Genomic DNA, 21,781 nt, shown 5'->3' on the forward strand with positions numbered 1-21,781 from the left:
TTTTATTGGGGGGTACTGAAGAGATCTCAACCCCTAGGAGTTGGCTTCTATGCCCAGACCCTGCAAGTGTCCCTATTTTCTGATTTGATCCCGGAATGTCCCGCTTTTCCTTAGGACACCCCTATTTTCATCAGAGAAATGTCAGAGGGTATGGAGTTATCCAACCCCTGAGCCATCTGAAGGCAATCCTGTATAGGGAAGGGGTTTAAAATAAAATAAAATGTTGAATGTTTTGTTGTGTATTTACATATAGTTGGAAGAGTGGCTGGGGCAACCCAGTCAGATGGGTGAGGTATAAATAGTAAAATTATCATTATGGAATGGGACGTCCCCATTTCCATGGGAGAAATGTTGGAGGGGTGGTAGGATGTCCCTATTTTCTTAGGAGAAATGTTGGAGGGTATGGAATGGGACGTCCCTAATTTCATGGGAGAAATGTCGGAGGGGATGTAGGCCCACCGCCCTCTGTTATTAGCAGGGAGCGCTGAGGAAGATAGGAGCCTCCCGCCTGCACCGACGCCGTCTCGGCAGCAGAGGGCTCCCCCGAGCCGGCCTAGGAGGCCCTCGCTGCCAGAGCCGGGATGGCGATGCGCCGTCGAGGGGGCTCGATCGGAGGCGCTGCGAGCCCCGCGGGTGGGAGCCCGCCCTAGGCAGGCAGCGGGTGTCTGCGGGGCGCGCCTCCCTCCGGGCCCAGGGCGGCACCAGATGGGATGGCGCTGGCACAGCTGCTCGCGGGGGCCGGGCTTCCAGGCGGAGCCGGGCGAAGGACGCAGGAGCCCGGCTGCGGTGCCCCGCCACGGCCACCTCGGCGGGAGGGCAGCATCGGGCCGGCCGCCCGCGAGAAGGAGCCGGGCTGCCCTCGGAAGGTGTTGCCCGGCTGGGATGGCCGGCTTGAAGGGGCACTGCGCGCTTGGCACGGGGAGGAGCCAGGCTTTCCTATGGACACTGGTGGGTGGCACTGCATGAGTTAGAAGAGAGGATCCACGTGCTGGCGCAGGCTCTGGTTGGCACCAGCGGTGGGCAGCTGCATGTGTGGGCTGGTGCCAAGGCATCCCAAGGCAGCCTTGCCCTGGTGGTGATGATGCCCGTCTTACTGGACATCCTCCCTGGTGACTGACGGGAGAGAGTGGAGAGCTTGGGGAGCAAGAGGGCCAGGCAGCCCTGCGGGCACCTGGCTTGCCATGGCCTGGCGCCGCCTTGCCGTCTTGCTCGGGCTTTGCTTGGCCAGCTGCCTTTGGCGCCCTGCTCGGGGCTGCGGCCCGGGTAGGGGCCCGGTGGGTCGGAAGCAGTCTAGCCGCAAGAACTTGACCCCGCTGCAGTACAAGCAGTTTGTCCCCAATGTGGCGGAGCAGACCCTGGGCGCCAGCGGGAAAGCGGAGGGCAAGATCGGACGCCGCTCGGAGCGCTTCAAGGACCTGGTGCCCAATTACAACCCAGACATCATCTTCAAGGACGAAGAGAACACAGGGGCAGACCGGCTGATGACTGAGGTGGGTGCTGCCAGTTGGTTGGGCCAAGGTGGAGCCCAGATCTCCGGGGGCCTTTGACACATCCAGGGCTTAATTTGACGCAGGTCTCGGCCTAGTATATTTGATTATATGGTTGACCACCTTTCCACTCACTACTAACTGGAATAAATCTTGACACATCATTGCGATATCCACACTAGAGGATATGACTTCTCATCAGGTTTCATTATCTCTTTCTCTGAGTATTAACCACTGCTCTCTCCCATAATTCCCATGTAGGAATTGAAGCTGGGCTCAAGCTCAAATAATCAAACACCAGTAGCTACCTATAGACTAGCCTTTTTCTAGGGAACCTCTAGTTTTAAGATAAACTAGTTCTGCGGATCTCTGTTTCACCCAGAGAGAGAGAGAGAGAGAGAGAGCTTTTCCTGCTGGGCAGGGCAGATCTGAGTTATAACCTGCTATTTTCAGACTACGCTACTTGGTACAGAGAGGATCTTCAACAAACTTAATTCTTTTGTGCCACTGCCAGGAACTCGGGCTTTGGGAACTTGAAAGGAGAGTGACAGAGCCTATAGGAGCAGGTGGCATTTGCTAACTCACCGTGTCTGGGATCAATTGCTAGCAGTGAACTTTCTTTAGGGAGTTAGTTTATCTTCTTGGGCAATCGGATCTCTGGGAGAGTCACCTACCTCTACTTCCTCAGGCAGGTTTATAGCGCTTGGCTAATCTGAAATCTCACAGATCCACTAATGAAGGAAGGAGAGGAGGACCTAATCCTGTCGGTCTCCTTCCAAGCTGTGAATGGCCTCCCCTTCATCCTTTTCGCCCTTTGACAGTATCTGAGAAAAGAACCTTTGAGGCATTCAGATATCAAGCAGGAGATACATTATCGCTCTCAGGACTTCGTGCACACCCATAAAACCTACAGCGGCCAGAGCAAACACTTTGTTTTTAGATGGCTTTTTTCCCATTTCAACCCTGCAGTAAACAACATTCACATGTGTTGCAGAGTATGAGAGAGACTCAGGAGATAAGTCTCAAGTGTTGTGTCTGAAAGCGCTCTGAGGGCTTCTCTTCACACAAGAAAGATGTTCTCTTAAATGCAGATAACGTTTGTGAACACCGTATTCCATGACCACTGAAATGTATGGTCTTTAATCTGCAGCATGGAAAACCATCTTATCTCAAGACGTTTGCTACACTTTGCAAGGAATGACGGAATAGCCCAAGGTGTTGGTGTTGTTGTTGGTATTAATTATTACTAATAGCCGTAGCAACTTTGTCATTTCTTAACACACAAAGGCTATCTTTTTCTCAGGGTACTTTATTGTTGAAGTTAGTTTTTAATTCTGCATCTTAACTGCCATCATTTTTTATTTTTTATTTTGGTGCTGGAAAAGTCTATGATCTTGAGGCACCTTGAGTGTTTTTAAATGGAAAAGGGGTGGGGGGGTAGAATGTATAAATCAATTTCAGTGCAGGAAAGAAAATATGGACTGCACATGTTTTCTCCATGGAGATTGATGAATGCATGAAAGAGCCCTTCAGTGGTAGGTTGATCAAGCGGTAGGGAAGTTAAACTTGAGTGTGTTTAAATCAGGGCATAATACTGAGTGCCCCCTCTATCTCCAGGACCTCATACAGCCCTTAAAACTGGCACAATGTAGGTACAAAACTGCTTCCAGCTCCTGCTTTAAGTTTCCTGGGATTCAGATGAATCAGTGTTGGGCAGTGTGAGTGATAAACCACTGAGACAGGCTGAGAAAAGGAGAGCCGTTTCCTCTTTCTTTCTTTCAAACCTCCCATTTAAGGCAAAACACAACTTTCAGAGAGTTACATTTTAGTCTGGTCAATTTCTAACTAGGGGAAAAAAACAACAACCCCGGAGCCGTCTTTCCAATTTCCTAATTGTTAAATATGTCCTGACCTTTGCTTTTGTTTTCTCCCTTGGACATTTCCAACTCCCTCCTCATTGCTTTTCCTCTTTGGTTTCCTGATGTCCTTGCAAGAAGGTAATCCAAACTCATCTCCGCATGTTAACCCACAAAACTCAGATCAGATAGGCGACGCAACACACAACGGACATAAGCAAACAGGAGCTGTAAAAGTAAATAACTAAAAAACTGGATTGTATCCAATGGATTGTACCCAGTGTCGGCTGATAGAAATTGATGAACCCGGTCATGTCCCATCAGTAGCCAATAGGTAGATTGGGCATTGGACAAATGTATGAAAAACAGGACTATCCATTGCGAGCAATCTTAGTAGCTAAAGAGAACCTCCATGTTAAGAGGCAGTTAAGTGGCCTTTGGATATCTGCTGCCAGAGAGCCAGATCAGGAGAGCATTACAGTGGTACTCTAAGGTGCTACTCGAAGGAATTTTTTATTTATTTTTCATTTGGTTTTGACTATGGCAGACCAACACGGCTACCTACCTGTAAGTGGTACCTTAGTTCTCAAACTTCATCCGTTCCGGAAGTCCATTCCAAAACCAAAGCGTTCCAAAACCAAGGCGTGCTTTCCCATAGAAAGTAATGCAAAACGGATTAATCTGTTCCAGACTTTTAAAAAAACATTGATCCATAAAATGAAAGCAATAATCAATGCACTACTGTATACTATAAAATAAATAAGACAATATTGTAGATGATGAAAATTAAAATTATTATTTTTTCTTAACCTGCACTGATAATAGTCATTGTTTAGATGGGGGGCTTTTATCCATTTCTGCAGTCACACAATCAATCGGTAGCTGAACTGGGTTCCACACAGTCACAAAAACCAGTGAACTGAAAAAGCCTCGAAAACAAAAATGCAAGATAAACAGCAAAAACAAAAGCACCAAATATACAGTGGTACCTTTTCGGTGTTTGAGAACCAAGGCGTTTGAGAACCAAGGTAGCACTGTACTGTCTTTGTGCCTACCTTGTGGAATTTCCATTGGCTATTTTGGAAAGCAGGGCAGAAGGCATTTTAGTCTGATCCACCAGGACTCTTTGTATATCCTTAGGGGAAAATACTTGTTAAGAGAAGCCACACGGTTCTGGTTAGTCTTTGGGCATTAATGACAATAACACCTATTGCTCCCTGTCTTCTCAGCTGTGCCCTGGAAAGTTCAGAAGTGTACACAATAATCTCTTTCACTCTGATCCTAGAGGACGTCTTAAATTGGAAAAGTAGAGGTCTGTCTCTTTGCATTTGTGTGAGGTCTCACCAACATCTGAAGTTTCCTTTGGATCACAGTGAAAACCGTTCCTGTTCCCAGTTCTAACATACAATCCTGTAAATGTGAAGGAGGAAGACCTCATGAAGTTTTGCATCTTGTCTGATTTAGGCAGGACAGACCTGCAGAACCTGCTGCCTTTGAAGCCAAATGCAAAACTCCAATTGGTGCCACAGTTTTTTGCCGCCTGCCTTGGACTGCACAGTCTCTGAGTGATGTTTGTGCACTGAGCATTCGACAGTCCACAGTATGCAGCTGGTGAGCTGCATTTGACTCGGTCCAAAGATGTGCAGATCTACCATGGTATATAACTTGTTTGACCCAATAGCTTGGAGAGCTGTGAATGGAATCGCTTTTGTTTTCATGTTTTGCAGAACTATATTCCTAGTTAAATGACCCCACCTTAAATTGAGCATACAAAGATATGACAGAGCCTCAAATGGAAGATTGGGGCAGAGGGATAGAAACGGTGGGGATTGAAATATATATATATATATCATGTTTTCAATTTAGGATAGGTGTTTTCTACATCAGTGTAGCCTAAGAAATAGGGAACTTGGGAATAGGGCAGTTGTGTGCTGCAAATTCCTGGCCTAAAGGGTGCTACTGTTAAGTCACAATTGTGCAGTACCATTTCACCAGCAGACATAACCTGGCAGAAACATCATGTCTGCATCATGCAGGTGTAAATTGCATACTGTTCCCTGTATTATTTCCCCGCAAAGGTCCTATTTATTGTCTATCAATTTTGTCAGGGCATCGGCGGAGGGAGAGGAGAATGGAACAACGACATTTCGCCTTTTTGTGAATAGAAAGCTGACTTCATTCCAGTTTCCTGCTGCTGAGTCACAACATGCCATCCGAAGGCAGGGTGGGTGAGGGTTGGCAGCCGGCATTTAACGTTTAATAGCTATGGGGGTGTTGAGAGAACAAAGGGAAGAATTGCAGGAAGGTTGGCTGGATCCTCTGGGGCACTGAGGTCTGCCCTAAATGGAGACAGGAAGCTGGACAGCGTGGGCTTCGGCTCCATTGCAAATATTCCAGAGGGCGCTTCCATTATGGAGGTATTTTGTTCATGCTCAGGAGCTGACGGTCATATCTGGGGTTGACCAGCTCAGATCAGACAGAGATCCCGGTTTGTTTGGGCCTTCTGGAAGTACTGCATTTCTTGTCTCACTGGCCCAAGTTGTCAGTAGCTCTCAGCTCTTTGAGAGCTTCTCTCCCATGGTTGCCTGCTGCAATCTGGATTGGGTGTGTGTGTGTCACTCAGGGGAGTAGGATCCTGTACAGTGGTACCTCGAGTTATAAACGTCTCAGGTTGCAAACGCCTCAGGTTACAAACTCCGCTAACCTGGAAGGGTTACCTTGAGCTGACAACTTTGCCCCAGGATGAGAACGGAAATCGTGTGCCGGCGGCGCAGCGGCAGCAAGAGGCCCCGTTAGTGAAAGCGCGCCTCTAGTTAAGAACAGTTTCAGGTTAAGAAAGGACCTCCGGAAAGAATTAAGTTCGTAATTAGAGGTACCACTGTGGTCCATTGGCCATGCTGCCTGGGGCTGACATAGTTCAGCAACACCTAGAGCAGGGGTCAGCAAACTTTTTCAGCAGGGGGCCGGTACACTGTCCCTCAGACCTTGTGGGGGGGCCAGACTATATTTTGGAGAAAAATATATGAATGAATTCCTATGCCCCACAAATAACCCAGAGATGCATTTTAAATAAAAGCACACATTCTACTCATGTAAAAATACCAGACAGGCACCACAAATAACCCAGAAATGCATTTTAAATAAAAGCACACATTCTACTCATGTAAAAACACCAGGCAGGCCCCACAAATAACCCAGAGACGCATTTTAAATAAAAGCACACATTCTACTCATGTAAAAACACCAGGCAGGACCCCAAATAACCCAGAGATGCATTTTAAATAAAAGCACACATTCTACTCATGTAAAAACACCAGGCAGGCCCCACAAATAACCCAGAGATGCATTTTAAATAAAAGGACACATTCTACTCATGTAAAAACACCAGGCAGGCCCCACAAATAACCCAGAGATGCATTTTAAATAAAAGCACACATTCTACTCATGTAAAAACACCAGGCAGGCCCCACAAATAACCCAGAGATGCATTTTAAATAAAAGCACACATTCTACTCATGTAAAAACACCAGGCAGGCCCCCCAAATAACCCAGAGATGCGTTTTAAATAAAAGCACACATTCTACTCATGTAAAAACACCAGGCAGGCCCCACAAATAACCCAGAGACGCATTTTAAATAAAAGCACACATTCTACTCATGTAAAAACACCAGGCAGGCCCCACAAATAACCCAGAGACGCATTTTAAATAAAAGCACACATTCTACTCATGTAAAAACACCAGGCAGGCCCCACAAATAACCCAGAGATGCATTTTAAATAAAAGGACACATTCTACTCATGTAAAAACACCAGGCAGGCCCCACAAATAACCCAGAGATGCATTTTAAATAAAAGCACACATTCTACTCATGTAAAAACACCAGGCAGGCCCCACAAATAACCCAGAGATGCATTTTAAATAAAAGCACACATTCTACTCATGTAAAAACACCAGGCAGGCCCCACAAATAACCCAGAGATGCATTTTAAATAAAAGCACACATTCTACTCATGTAAAAACACACTGATTCCCGGACCATCCGCGGGCCAGATTTAGAAGGCGATTGGGCCGCATCCGGCCCCTGGCCGTTAGTTTGGGGACCCCGGCCTAGAGGGTGTTAGGGCAATGAGCAGGGCTAGAGGGCATCAGGATTCCTTTCTGATGTGATGCCATGATGGTTTTACAGTCGGGACATAAAGCAGGGATCGCTGATGATATATATCAGACATGTCCAATGCGTCGATTGTGATTGATGGCTAGGTCCTGTGATGAATTCTGGTCAACCGCCACCCACCCTCCGCTGGAGGCGTTGGGAGGGGCTGTTTTGACGCTGCACACGCGCCCACCCCTACCCCATCAGCGCACACCCTCCCTGCATCCACCCCCACCATGTCAGAGGAAGCAGCCAATATGGGGGGGGGGGACACAGGTGGCACGTGCCCTTCCCCCCTGCACCCATCCCTGCCAGTTTTTATATTGGATTGTGAATCACAGTCAACCTTGTTGGACATGCCTGATATATATGAATCTATAGCATGGGTGGGAAACTTCAGATTCAGCTCCCCCCTGCCTTTGTTTCTGCTTCATGGGACTCTCCTCATACACTGTCCCCAGCTACAGACCCTCTACTCAGGCTGCACCCCGCCCCAACTCAGTTTTGCACCCCTTTGTGAGTGTTTATGTCTGGCTGGAATGTGTCCTTGAATTCTGATAGTGCATTTTGCTTCCCTGGGCGGAGGACAGCGAAGGGGGTTTGTATCACAGAATCTTAGAATTGTAGAGTTGGAAGAGACCCCAAGGGTCACCTAAGTCCAATCCCCTCCCAATGCAGAAATCTCAGGTAAAGCATCCACGGCCGTCCAACCTCTGCTCAAAATCCTCCAAGGAAGGAGAGCCCACAACGTCCCAAGGGAGACCATTCCACTATTGAACAGTTCTTACTGTCAGAGGGTTCTTCCTGATGTTTAGTCAGAATCTCCTTTCTTGTGACTTGAAGCCATTGGTTCGAGTCCTACCCTCCAGAGCAGGAGAAAATGAGCTTGCTCCATCTTGCATGTGACAGCCCTTGAGACATTTGAGGACAGTCTCCTCTCAGGCTCCTCTTTTCCAGGCTAAACATACCCAGCTCCTTCAACTGTTCCTAGAGCCTTGTGGAAAATACTCTCCTGTACAAAAGGTACTTCTTAAATTCCTTTGTTTACTCTGACCTCTGCTTCCTCCCCTCAACATGTGGCCCCTGGGAGGTTACCCAGAGGAGAGTGTGGCCCTCGGACTGAAAAAGACTCCCTGGCCCTGTGTTATATAGCCTTACCACCAGTGGTATGGAGACATGCTTTCACTTGCCAGAGCAAAATTCCAGTAAATGCATTATTAAAAACAAAAAACCTACTCCAATAAATAGGGACAGTGGCAAATTAAGGAAATGGTAGCAGAATCAATCTGGGGAAGAGGCAAAGCAGATTTGCAACTCTGAAACCCTCCTTCTCAATGACTAATAAGAGGATCAATTTTTAATCTGTTTGTACTATCCCTGGCTTCGATAATTTGATCCCAAATGGACAAACGGCAAGGAGAACTCTACCAAATATGCAAGTGAGTCTGCAGCCTCATGTTGAGACTTCCAGCCTTGCCGTTGTGATATGAAAATAATTTCAAGGCTACTTCAAACTGCTACTTACATGGTCTTACTTGTAAAAGGAGTTTCTCTTTCTGCCTAGACTTGTGCTGGCTCTCGTGCTTTCAAACGTGCTTCTGGAAAGTGAGAGATAAGATCTGTGGAACCCTTTAAAATCGGTTCTTCTCTGTGTGTGTTGATCTCCAATTCTGTGAACCGCCCTGAGACCTCTGGGTATAGGGCGGTATATGAATTCAATCAATGAATCAGTCAATTAAAAAATTGCTTTTATTTTCAGGAATGTAGAACATTACACCCATTTCCTGCTGAAACGTTTGCTGAAGTTGTCTCTACTACTTTACACTATCTTGAGTGCAAAAAGCACAGAGACGTCTTAACAAGCACTCCACAATTGTATTTCTAATTATATTAAATTACCTGTATTACATTTGGGCTTATTGAATTAAGTCATACTCAGAGGAGACCCACTGAAATGGGTGAGTTATGCTGCCCATTAATTTTAAGGGTCCTGTTCTTAGTAGGGCGAAAGCACCGTCTGGTCTGTACATTGAAAGCAGCCTCATACCAACTCAAACAGTCAACGTTCCTCCCGCAAAAAATCTGGAAACGGTAGTTTGTTAAAGGTGCCAAGAGTTGTTAAGAAACTCCTATTCATGTCACAGAGTAGTTTAACAATCAATCCCTTTTCCTTTTTTTATCGTTTATTTATCATTTGTACACTGTTTAACAAGAATGCACAATAAACGTTCCATATACAAACAAAAGTAAAAGCTTTGGAAAAAATATTTACAGTTACTGAAATCGCTTGGTTTGGTTATTATTCTTAACTGATATCCAATTCTATTCCCCTATAAATTATTGCAAGGGAATCTGTAATAATTTAAATAATACACCAAACATAACATATCATTAAACAAAACATAAACAAAACAGCAAGGAAAAAAGGAATACACTCACTCCCCCACCCACCCCAAAATTTAGAAAAACAGTACCAAGAAATATTCCACACCCACCCGACTTCCTGTCAGACCCAACCATATGACTCACTCTTGCTATCAATCCCTTTTCCTAGGGAACTCTGAGAAGTGTAGCTTTGTGCGGGTATTAGGGGTCTCGACACTCTTAACAAACTTAGTGCCCAGAACTCTTTGATGGAAGTCATTACTATTTAAAGTGGCATGCTGGTGCTTTAAATTTAGGGTAAAGGTAAAGGACCCCTGGAGGGTTAAGTCCAGTCAAAGGCAACTATGGGGTTGTGGCGCTCATCTCACTTTCAAGCCGAGGGAGCCGGCGTTTGTCCACACACAGCTTTCCAGGTGATGTGGCCAGCATGACTAAACTGCTTCTGGCGCAATCGATACCGTGATGGAAACCAGATGCTGTTTACCTTCCCGCTGCAGCAGTACCTATTTATCTACTTGCGCTGGCGTGCTTTTGATCTGCTAGGTTGGCAGGAGCTAGGACAGAGCAACGGGAGCTCACTCCATCATGGGGATTCGAACCGCTGTCCTTTTGATTGGCAAGCCCAAGAGGCTCAGTGGTTTAGACCACAGCGCCCCAGAGTGAAGTCTTAGTTGGATTCAGCCCATGATACACATGGATTTAGTTTTTGTAGTTCCCTCAGGCTTCCCACCATCAAGTGTCTGGCTTCCCAGAACTGTGTAAATGGCTTGCATAAGGGAATCATAGAATTGTAAAGTTGGAAGGGATCCCAAAGGTCATTCAGTCCAACCCCCTGCAATCCAGGGATCTTTCACCCAACATGGGACTCGAACCCATGACCCAGAGTTTTAAGAGTTTCATGCTCTTCCAACTGAGCTATTATACATCCATCCCTTGTTATGTGGATTCTGTTTGGGTTAAGATCCTGAAAACAGATTTAAAAGCCGGCTAATAGTTTTTGGGGCTGAACCTTCTGTGATTTGCATTTGTCTGTCAAATGTGCCAGAGGGCAGGTGTCTCTGATAGCCTCCAGCGATAAATCCAGCTTGGATGATTTTTGGCTGGGGAACGAGTCTGTTCCGTGACGAGGCCCATGAATGTGAGTGGGCAGGGAGATGATTTTTTAAAAATCAAATGGCCTTCCAGCAAGTCTCCTAGCTTCGTAGTTCCTTGCAGCTCACAATCGGCAGAGACAAACCAGCCGCTTGGTCTGGACGCCTTCTGCTCCGTTCGCTGGGTGCTGAAGGAACCCCAGTGGGAGTAGCAGGGGGAGGATTGGTCAACCCGGCAAGGTCCCATCTATGACACGTCCTACGGTGCCCTTTCCCCCCCGCTGCACTGACACCAGCGCAGGGAGTGTGGAGCAGCTGAAAGAGTCCTTTGTGGCAAAGTTGATGATTTTGCTGTTATTACCCGAGGAGCTTGAATTCTCGCTGCGTTAAGTAATTCTGGGCCTGGAAAACAGCTATTGTCCTCCGGCCCAGGAGCCGATGGAAAGTGTCGCACATTCCTCTTTGGGCTTCAAGCGTGCTCCTTTCACTATAGATAAGGCTTATATTCCCTTTTTATTAAATCCCATCTCTCTCTTTTCTGCACCACCCTACTAGAACGGTGCTCATATCTCCATCTCCTGGCTCTTTCTAAGAAGAGGTCGTGCCATTTGGCCAGATGTTTGCCTTGTCTGAGTGTGGAAGAAATCAGTTTGCCAGCCATGGGGCAGGGGCAGAGAGCTTATGGGACAGAGGCAGTGAGCTAGTTGCATACGGTTGCCTTGAAGGGGAGTTAAAATTTCTGGCTGGCACAGCTTTTATCATCTTCCCATAGAGCTTTATCTGGCTTTCCACCTTTGTTTCAAATTGCTGTAATTTTGCATCATGAGAAAATCAGGGAGTTGCATTTTTAACACCTTCCTTCCTTCCTTCCTTCCTTCCTTCCTTCCTTCCTTCCTTCCTTCTTCATCTGTGTCTTGTTGTCTAACAACAACAACAACAACAACAATTTTATTATTTGTACCCAGCCCATCTGACTGGGTTCCCCAGCCACTCTGGGCGACTTCTTATATAAAAACATAATAAAACGTTACACTTTTAAAAGCTTCCCATTGCACATTAAAAGCTTCTACCCTGTGGGTTAAACCACAGAGCCTAGAGCTTGCCGATCAGAAGGTCGGCGGTTCGAATCCCCGCGACGGGGTGAGCTTCCGTTGCTTGGTCCAACCTAACAGTTCGAAAGCATGTCAGAGTGCAAGTAGATAAATAGGTATCACTCTGGCAGGAAGGTAAACGGCGTTTCCATGCGCTGCTCTGGTTTGCCAGAAGCGGCTTAGTCATGCTGGCCACATGACCCGGAAGCTGTACGTCGGCTCCTTCGGCTAATAAAGCGAGATGAGCGCCGCAACCCCAGAGTCGTCCACGACTGGACCTAAGGGTCAGGGGTCCATTTACCTTTACCTTTACCCTGTTATAGGGCTACTCCTGCTGTAACTGCATCTTAATGCTGACCACAGGATCTCTGTATAAACAAGTAATTTTATACGTCACCAAACTGCACCACAAAAATTATGTAAGCAGATTTGGCTGTTTTTATAAGTCACAGGAATTGTGTGTGTGCATGTGTGTAACTGCATCGCACGCAACAGATGAAACCGATTCATTCATTCCTTTTATTTGTATGCTGCTTTTCCATGCTCACAAAAAAATCCGGTTCAAAGTGGCTTGCAACAAAGAAACAGGGACGTATTTCAAGGAAACACAACGAAAGCAATCTCGTAATCATAGCAAAACAGTTGTGAATATAATAACATACCAAAAACCATAAATATAACAAGGTTATTTATTTATTTATTTTAAATAAAATTTATTAAGATTTTCAAACAGAGAAAAAAGAAAAAGAAAAAAAAACATAAAATACAAACAACACAAAACAACATCTTGAGACAAAAACAAAAACTCAACAAAACATATAGGTAATTATACATTTTCTAATCCTTATTTTCATATTCATCTTAGGTGGACTTCCCCAAAGACCCTCCTTTCTGATTTTCATTATATATCAACTTTGGCAATTTCTATATCATATGTTTTTCCATCTTAAAAATAAAAGAAATACACAGCCCCTATCTTCTATCATTCTATCATAACAAGGTTATTTAAACAACAGCACGCAATAGGAAAAATAACAAAGGAGCTTCGCCGTTTCACCTGAGAAACTCCCCTCCCCGAATGTTGCTCACAGTTCCTCTCCTGCAACAGTTTCTTATAAGGCTTCCAAGGGCAAAGGGTGGGGTACAGTAATAAGCAAAAATTACAACAGTACCTGGCAACACTCCTCCCATGATTTTGGGGCTGAATTTATGGCAGTGTGACCAGTTCCGCCCCACTGAGCTGCCAGCGTAGGGGGCACTGCAAGTGTGTGACATAGTGAATTGAGCAGATCGGAAAGTGAGAGGCCCGAGGGGAGGGGGCAGCACGATTTTGGCCTTGCACAGGGTGCTTCTGAAGTTTGAAACACCAAAGTGTGCCCCTGGTTGCATGATGGGCTGTGAATGGTACATGGCCCTTCTGCACATGATGCAGAGGTGAAACCTAGGAGTGCCAAACAGTGTGCACAGAACAGGAAGCCACAGCCAGTCACAGCACCCTCACAAGTGCTCCCCCCCCCCCAAGGAAGATATGTACCTAAGATGTTTCGAGTAGGTAAAGATAAAGGTACCCCTGACCGTTAGGTCCAGTCGCGGATGAGTCTGGGGTTGCGGTGCTCATCTCGCTTTATTGGCCGAGGGAGCCAGTGTACAACTTCCGGGTCATGTGGCCAGCATGACTAAGCCACTTCTGGCGAACCAGAGCAGCACACGGAAACGCCGTTTACCTTCCCACCGGAGCAGTACCTATTTATCTACTTGCACTTGACGTGCTTTTGAACTGCTAGGTTGGCAGGAGCTGGGACCGAACAATGGGAGCTCACCTCGTCGCGGGGATTCGAACCGCCGACCTTCTGATCAGCAAGGCCTAGGCAAAGGAAAAATGGACAAGTGCTTTTCCAGTTCCACTTCCATCACCCTGACCCTCCCCTCCCTCCCAAACTGGGAATATTGGCACTAGTTGTTCCTGTTTCATCAAGGCTACACCCTGTCCATCATACGATGATAGCATTCTCTTTGCACTGGTAGCACAAGCGATAAAAACTTTCTTGTTTTTGTTTCAATCCCTTGGCAAACAGTTTAACTGTTATGGCTTCACCCTAGGAACTGAGATAGGCGCTCATGCATTGTCCTTCTGTGACACAATTTACCGTATCTCCACGCGTTTACATTTTTTTCTAGTCACAGCAGGGGGTGCTGTAAGAAACGGACCAAGGATGGGATGCCTGTGATTCTGTCATCGCAGGAGATAACTGTGCAAAGTGATGGCGAGAAAATGGATACAATCATCCAGATATCTTTTCTCTCCCAATTTCCAGAAGCTGCTTCTGCTTCTTCTTCTTCTTCTTCTTCTTCTTCTTCTTCTTCTTCTTCTGCAATCGCTCATAGCCCAGTAAGATTGTCTTCCATGAACACGGTCTTAACAGTGAGTCCGTGATTGACTGTGGAGACAATTCTGGATTCACACGTCCTTCCACAGTGGGGACATAGGTTTCAGGGCAGGAATTGATCACGGTGAGGGTTTGCCAAGCGTGCCTTCCTCTTAGCATGTTTCTGCTGAGTTCGAGCGTCTTCAAAGCCCATGACACCTTTGGTAAAGGCTGTTCTCCAACTGGAGCGTTTGCAGGCCAGTGTTTCCCAGTTGTCAGTGTTTATACTACATTTTTTAAAGATTTGCCTTGAGACAGTATTTAAACCTCTTTTGTTGTTCACCAGTATTACACTTTCCATTTTGAAGTTCGGAATAGAGTAGTTGCTTTGGAAGACGATAATCAGGCATCCGCACAACATGACCAGTCCAACGAAGTTGATGTTGAAGAATCATTGCTTCAACACTGGTGAACTTTGCTTCTTCCAATAATGTGGCATTAGTTCACATGTCTTCCCAAGTGATGTGCAAAAAAAATTGGTGACACCATTGATGGAATCTTTCAAGGAGTTGGAGATGGTGTTTATCGTCACCACGCTAGTCTGTGGCGGCAAAAGCAACAGTTTTGGGGCACCTTTAAAAAAACCCACATGTTTAAGGTATGAACTTCATGCATCCAACGAAGACGATTCTACTCCATGAAAGCCATGTGTTTTTAAGATGCCAGAAGCGTCTTTTTCCCCTTTTTTCTCTCCTAGGGATTTCGTTTGAAACAGGCTGTTAAAGAGCAATGTCCTGGTTCAATTTAGGCCAACAGGGGGAGCTGTTGGAAGTAGTGGCCAGAGCGAGCAGGATTTTTGCTCAGGTCCCAAAATTTCTATATCTGCCCACCCTTCACCCTGCACAGACGAAAGCAGGTTAATTAAAAACCAGAGAGCAAATCAGAATGTGTTTTTCTCAGGGCAGCTAGTAACAAACTGGACTGCTTTTTTTCCACATGGCTGCTCCAGGAAGGAGGTAGGCTAATGTCAAAGAGTTAATGGTTAATTCTCAGTGGCCAGGATCCAGCCCACTGGCTCCCTCACCCCCTGCTTTAAAAAGCTTGCTTTCTTAGGTGGTTTTTTTTAATAAACTGACCTCGCAGCAATCGGAGGGTGGAGGGGAAAGTGTATTAAAGCTGCTTAGAAAATATTTCCGAGAAAATAAACAAATACTTTCAGAGCAGATTTGTGTTTGTTCTAAAGCAAAACCTTACTGGGCTCCTGAAAACTTTCTGCAATTGCATTTTTGATTGCAAGGTGCTTGTTTGATTATTTTGCTCTCCTTCTTGTCAGATACGGCATTTGATAATTAGATTTAGCAGAGAAAAGGCTTGAAAGGTGAGAAGAAGTCTATTCTGGAACTGGTACCTCCTTGCCTTCCTTAGTTATTTTGATTTCCACCTGCAAAAGCTTGTTGCAGCTAACGATAACATTGACATGCACAAAATCTGTTACCTGAGTGAGGGCACTGGGTCAAATGCTAGTCACCCTGATTTTCATATTTGGTATGTGGCCTTCTCCATCCTGTTCTCCTGGGAGGGGACAAACCTGGAACCTTGTATGTGGAGCCTGTGCTGTTCTGCTTAGTCATGGATTTGCATGGGGAGGGGGCTTCAGCTCTGAGCTCTTGCAAGAGCCAGAGGATGCCACCTGCTGCTGTCTTCACCAGAGGGCACCATGACATCATATGTGACATCATCATGCCACACACGTCCAATCGTTTCTTCCTTCTTGCACGCATAGTTGAGTGTGTGGCCATAATCGTAGTCCAGCAGAATGACTGGTGGGTTGCCAATGTGTCTAGGTCTTCTCTTGCTTCTTCTGTGCCTCTTTGTCTTTGTTTTGCTGCACTGCTGGGAATTTAGGGTCAGTTGCCGGCCCAATCCTCACAGCGGTGTGAAATTCCAGAGGTTCCAGGCATTTACTCAGCATCTGTGTTTCCTTTGAAAATGAGGCACAGCAGAGACTGTGGTTGTCTTTAGGGTATATGGTTTATTTACACATATATGCAACCTGAGCCTGCCGTGGAGGGGTTCACAGCACTGACACCCCAAAAAGCTCTTGCTTCTCCCATAGGCACAGTCCTGGATTCAAATAGGAATCAGCCATGTTCTGCGTCTCCTTTAAGCAGCATAAAAACAGCCTGCCCACCTTGCCCTGTGATCTGAAATCCTACAAAAACTCTGCCCCACTGGCCTTTTGTCCTACTAACTGAGGGAGGGCCCCACCTCCCATTTCAAGCCAAGGGAGCCAGCGTTAGCCCGCAGACAGCTTTCCAGATCATGTGGCCAGCATGACTAAACCGCTTCTGGTGCAACAGGACACTGTGACGGAAGCCAGAGTGCATGAAAACGCCATTTACCTTCCCATCGCAGTGGCACCTATTTATCTACTTGCGCTGGCGTGCTTTCGAACTGCTAGGTTGGCAGGGGCTGGGACAGAGCAACGGGAGCTCACCACCATCATGCAGATTCGAACCGCCAACCTTCTGATTGGTAAGCCCAAGAGGCTCAATGGTTTAGACCCCAGCGCCACCCATGTCCCTAATTGCCCCCTAGCACAGAGCCACTCCATTGTCCCACGTAAGGACTCAGCTTTATTAAGCCATCACCAGGTCGGTCCCTTTGCTTGTATTTCAACATGCTAAATTCAATATCTGGCACCCAGAAATCAGAAGGGGAGTCCAGGCACCCTATAAACTTATGACACTGCAGCCTTAGATGGACCAGGTGCTTGACTCTGTATAAGGCAGTTTCCTCTGCTCCCAATTTCTCTTAAGCCAGCTTCTTCCAGGCAACGTGTGGGTGGATCTACATACAGGGAAAAGCAACAGCTATAAATAAGTCATAAATTAAATGGAAAAAAACTCCATTTAAAATCGCATAGAAAAGTTTTTTGCTCTACAGCGCCACCTGGTGTTGCATATTTATAACGCATGTAAAATGCTGTCTTTTGACTGATGTCCAGAGTCTCTCCCTTAGAGCACTTTCCCCTCCCATATACAAAGCATGAATGTTCAGTGTTCCCTCCACCTCTGCTTCCTGCAGCGTTGCAAGGACCGGGTGAATGCCTTGGCCATTGCGGTGATGAACATGTGGCCGGGAACGAGGCTGCGAGTGACGGAGGGCTGGGATGAAGACGGACACCACCTGCCTGACTCCTTGCACTACGAAGGCCGGGCGCTGGACATCACGACATCTGACCGCGACAGGGAGAAATACGGCATGCTGGCCCGCTTAGCAGTAGAGGCTGGTTTCGACTGGGTTTACTACGAGTCGAAGGCACACATTCACGTGTCTGTGAGAGCAGGTAAACAGGAGGAAGGAGCTCAAGTTGGGGTTCCCAGTTCTGGAAAAAGGGTGGCGGTGGAAGATCCTGTTAGTGAGATTTGCACAAGAGGCCATGAATGTGAGGGCTGTGGGATGCTTCTCCAGTTTTGGGAGAGGGCAGGTATCGCATGCTCCGTTTAAGGAACGGGAGCAAGACCAAAATTTGGGACATTTTTGCTACCTTAGTGTGCTAAGGTAAACTAAGGTTTTTTAAATTTATTTATTTGGTTTTTCAACTTAAAATATATCAAACATAAATCATAAAAAAATTCCTTCCAGTAGCACCTTAGAGACCAACTAAGTTTGTTCTTGGTAGGAGCTTTTGTGTGCATGCACACTATACCTACCTATAAATATACCTACCTATAAATCATAAAGACAAGACTCCAAGGAATCTCCTGGACTTCCATCCTCCCCTATGTGGGTCCTATTATTAATCAATTCCTTCGGCATCTTTTATGATAATCCAAACCGTTTACCTCTTCCATTATGTCCAGAATTCAACCTTAAGCTACAAGTGATATTCCAATCCTACTAACGATTTTAACTCTTTCCAATGGTCTTTAAAATAAGTTTAAAATCTCCCCCATTCCTTGTAAAAATGTTGTTCTTCCCTATTTCTGTCTCTTCCGGTCATTTTAGCCATTTCAGCATAGTCCATCTACTTCATCTGCCATTTTTCTCTCTGGTAGGAACTTTATCTTCTTTCCATCTCTGGGCCAGTAACATCCATGCAGCCGTGGTCGCATACATAAATAGTCTTTCCTGCTCCTTTGGGATTTTGGCTCCTAGAACTCTTAAAGGGAAGGCTTCAGGCTTTTTAACAAAGGTTATTTTAAACATGTTTTTCAACTCATTATATATAATTTCCCAAATAGTGTGGTTTGGTTTTTGCCCAACAGTGCAAAGAACTGTTTGTGTCCTACAACTGGCCCTTTTCATTCATTCCCGGGTTCTTGATCCTCCAACAGGGAATCTACACACACACACACACATATTCTGGGCTTGCAGCTCATGCTTGGCTTGGTGTCCCCTTGCTTCCCTCCTTCCCAAGGCGTCTCTTCGCCTGCCGCCTATTTCGTTTGTTATTACATGATACACCACCTTTCCCTCCAAGAAGTTCAAGGCTGCATACATGTCTCTCCTGTGGTGTAGTGGTTAAGAGCGGTAGACTCGTAATCTGGTGAACCGGGTTTGCGTCTCCGCTCCTCCACATGCAGCTGCTGGGTGACCTTGGGCTAGTCACACTTCTCTGAAGTCTCTCAGCCCCACTCACCTCACAGAGTGTTTGTTGTGGGGGAGGAAGGGAAAGGAGAATGTTAGCCGCTTTGAGACTCCTTCGGGTAGTGAAAAGCGGGATATCAAATCCAAACTCTTCTTCTTTTTCTTCTTCTCCTGCTCCCCATAGAAGCATAGAATTGTTGAGTTGGAAGGGACCCTGAGGGTCATCTAGTCCAACCCCCTGCAATGCAGGATTCCTAGTTAAAGCATCCTTGACAGATGGCCACCCAACCTCTGCTTAAAAACCTCCATGGAAGGAGAGTCTGCAACCTCCCAAGGGAGACCGTTCCACTGTTGGACAGCTCCTACCATCAGAAAGTTCTTCCTGATGTTTAGTGGGAATCTCCTTTCTTGTGACTTGAAGCCATTGGTTCGAGTCCTACCCTGCAGAGCAGGAGAAAAATCAGCTTGCTCCATCTTCCATGTGACAGCCCTTGAGACATTTGACGACGGCAATCACATCTCCTCTCAGGCTCCTCCTTTCAAGGCTAAACATACCCAGCTCCTTCGACTGTTCCTAATAAGGCGTGGCTTCTAGAGAGCCTTGTAGAAAATACTTTCCTGCAACATCATTCATGCTGCCCACTTCACAAGCTGCCAAGGCTGTCCGATGGTAGGGCTGGCCTTGAGCAGGAGACAGAACTCCTTGCATTCCACATACGGAGCATACCTTCCAACATTTCTCATGAGAACAGGGAAATTCTATCCCCGCCCATTTGACTGGGTTGCCCAGCCACTCTGGGTGGCTTCCAACGTATATTATAACAGAATAAAACTATACAGGATTGCCTTCAGGTGTCTTCTAAAGGCTGTATAGTTGCTGATCCCCTTGGCTTTGGGGGTTGCATAACTCCATACCTTCCAACAATCCTCTGATGAAAATAGGGACATCCTAAGGAAAGGCAGGGGATTCCAGGATGGCTTCTGTAAATGTGGGTCTGTCCCTGGAAAATAGGGACCCTTGAAGGGTCTGAGGGAACTAGGGGGACACTTCCCTTCTCTGTGAGATGAAAGGCCACAGCACTTCTAATGACATCTCCACCTGCATCATTCAGCCCGGACACTGAGGTCCAGCTCTGAGGGCCTTCTGGCGGGTCCCTCACTACAAGACATGAAGCTACAGGTAATCAGACAGAGGGCCTTCTCGGTAGTGGTGCCCTCCCTTTGGAATGCCCTCCCATCAGATGTCAAGGAAATAAACAACTACCTGACTTTTAGAAGGCATCTGAAGGCAGCCCTGTTTAGGGAAGTTTTAAATGTTTGATGTTTTATTGCTTTATTATTATTATTATTATTATTATTCTGTTGGGCAGGGCCGGATTTAGGTTTGATGAGGCCCTAAGCTACTGAAGGTAAAGCTGTCCTTTGTCAACAACACATTGTCGCTGTTTTTTTATGTTGAATATATGCTATATGGTACTTTATGGACCTAATAGGTATCTAAAGCCATATAACAAAATATTTTATTTATTTAAAGGTCTTATTTTATTTGTTTTATATCTTACATTTTGGAAATGTAAATCCAGTTGTTTTTTCCCTTTAATTTTTTGGGGGGCCCCAAGAGAGTAGGGCCCTAAGCTATAGCTTGTTTAGCTTATAGGTAAATCCGGCACTGCTGTTGGGAGAGTGGCTGGGGAAACCTAGCCAAATGGGGTGGGGTATGTATGTATGTATGTATGTATGTATGTATGTATGTATGTATGTATGTATGTATAAATATTATCTCCTTCTGCTCCCTTAGATAACTCCATGGCTATCCGTGCTGGAGGCTGTTTTCCTGGCGACGCAGCGGTGACTTTGCGGAACGGCGAGAAGAGAGGCCTCTCGGAGCTCTGGCGAGGGGACCACGTGCTCAGCGTCGACCAGAGTGGACAGGTGACTCCCAGCGAGGTTTTGCTGTTCCTCGACCGGGACCAGCACCGGCGGACCACCTTCGTGGCTATCGAGACGGACGGCCCCGTCCGCCGGCTCCTCCTCACGCCCTCGCACCTCGTCTTTGCCGCACGGGACCCAGCCAACAGCACGGCGGACTTCTCTCCGGTGTTTGCCAGCCGCGTGCGCGTGGGGGACTCTGTGCTGGCGCACCGGGCAGGCGGCCGCCAGCTGCACCCCGCTCGGGTGGTCCGCGTGTGGCGGCAAGAGGGCGTCGGGGTGTACGCCCCTTTGACTTCGCACGGCACCATTCTGGTGAACGGGGTGCTGGCTTCGTGCTACGCCGTCCTCGAAAGCCACCAATGGGCCCATCGTGCTTTCACCCCGCTAAGGTTGGCTCACCGCCTCCTCTCGCTGCTGCCTCTCGCAGGCGAAGCCAGGAACTGCAGCGCCCAGGAGACGGGCATGCATTGGTATTCACAGTTCCTGTACCGGCTGGCGTGGGGCGTGCTGGGCCAGGACACGCTTCGCCCATAGAGACTCCAGCCTGCCGTGCAGATTTAAGCTCATCTAGCCATAAGACAAGGATAGAGAGTTTGGACTCCAGCTTGGCCCCTGTTGGCAATAATTCCTTAGATCAGTGGTTTTAAACTGGTGTGGCATGGCAACTTGGGGCACCTTGAATGATGGTCAGGGGTGCCGCGGGCAACACTGGCCTCTGTCCCTCTTTCCTTCCCTCCCTCCTCTGATGCCCTCTTACGTCTCTGCCTCCCAAAGCCTGGCACAGCTGTTTGTTGCAGCAGCAGCCCTGGCTACAAGCACCACAGG

General features: G+C 46.8%; 1 protein-coding gene across 1 annotated transcript; it reads left to right on the forward strand.

Moving 5' to 3' along the window:
• The first annotated feature begins 833 nt into the window (after positions 1–833).
• DHH (desert hedgehog signaling molecule) lies at positions 834–21,563 on the forward strand. Its single transcript, XM_033138805.1, has 3 exons — positions 834–1,490; positions 17,519–17,780; positions 20,823–21,563. Exons 1-3 carry the CDS (start codon positions 1,182–1,184, stop codon positions 21,488–21,490), a joined length of 1,239 nt encoding a protein of 412 aa, XP_032994696.1. The 5' UTR covers positions 834–1,181; the 3' UTR covers positions 21,491–21,563.
• The last annotated feature ends 218 nt before the right edge of the window (positions 21,564–21,781 follow it).

The sequence above is a fragment of the Lacerta agilis genome, chromosome 2 (genome assembly GCF_009819535.1).
Source record: "Lacerta agilis isolate rLacAgi1 chromosome 2, rLacAgi1.pri, whole genome shotgun sequence".
NCBI lineage: Eukaryota > Metazoa > Chordata > Lepidosauria > Squamata > Lacertidae > Lacerta > Lacerta agilis.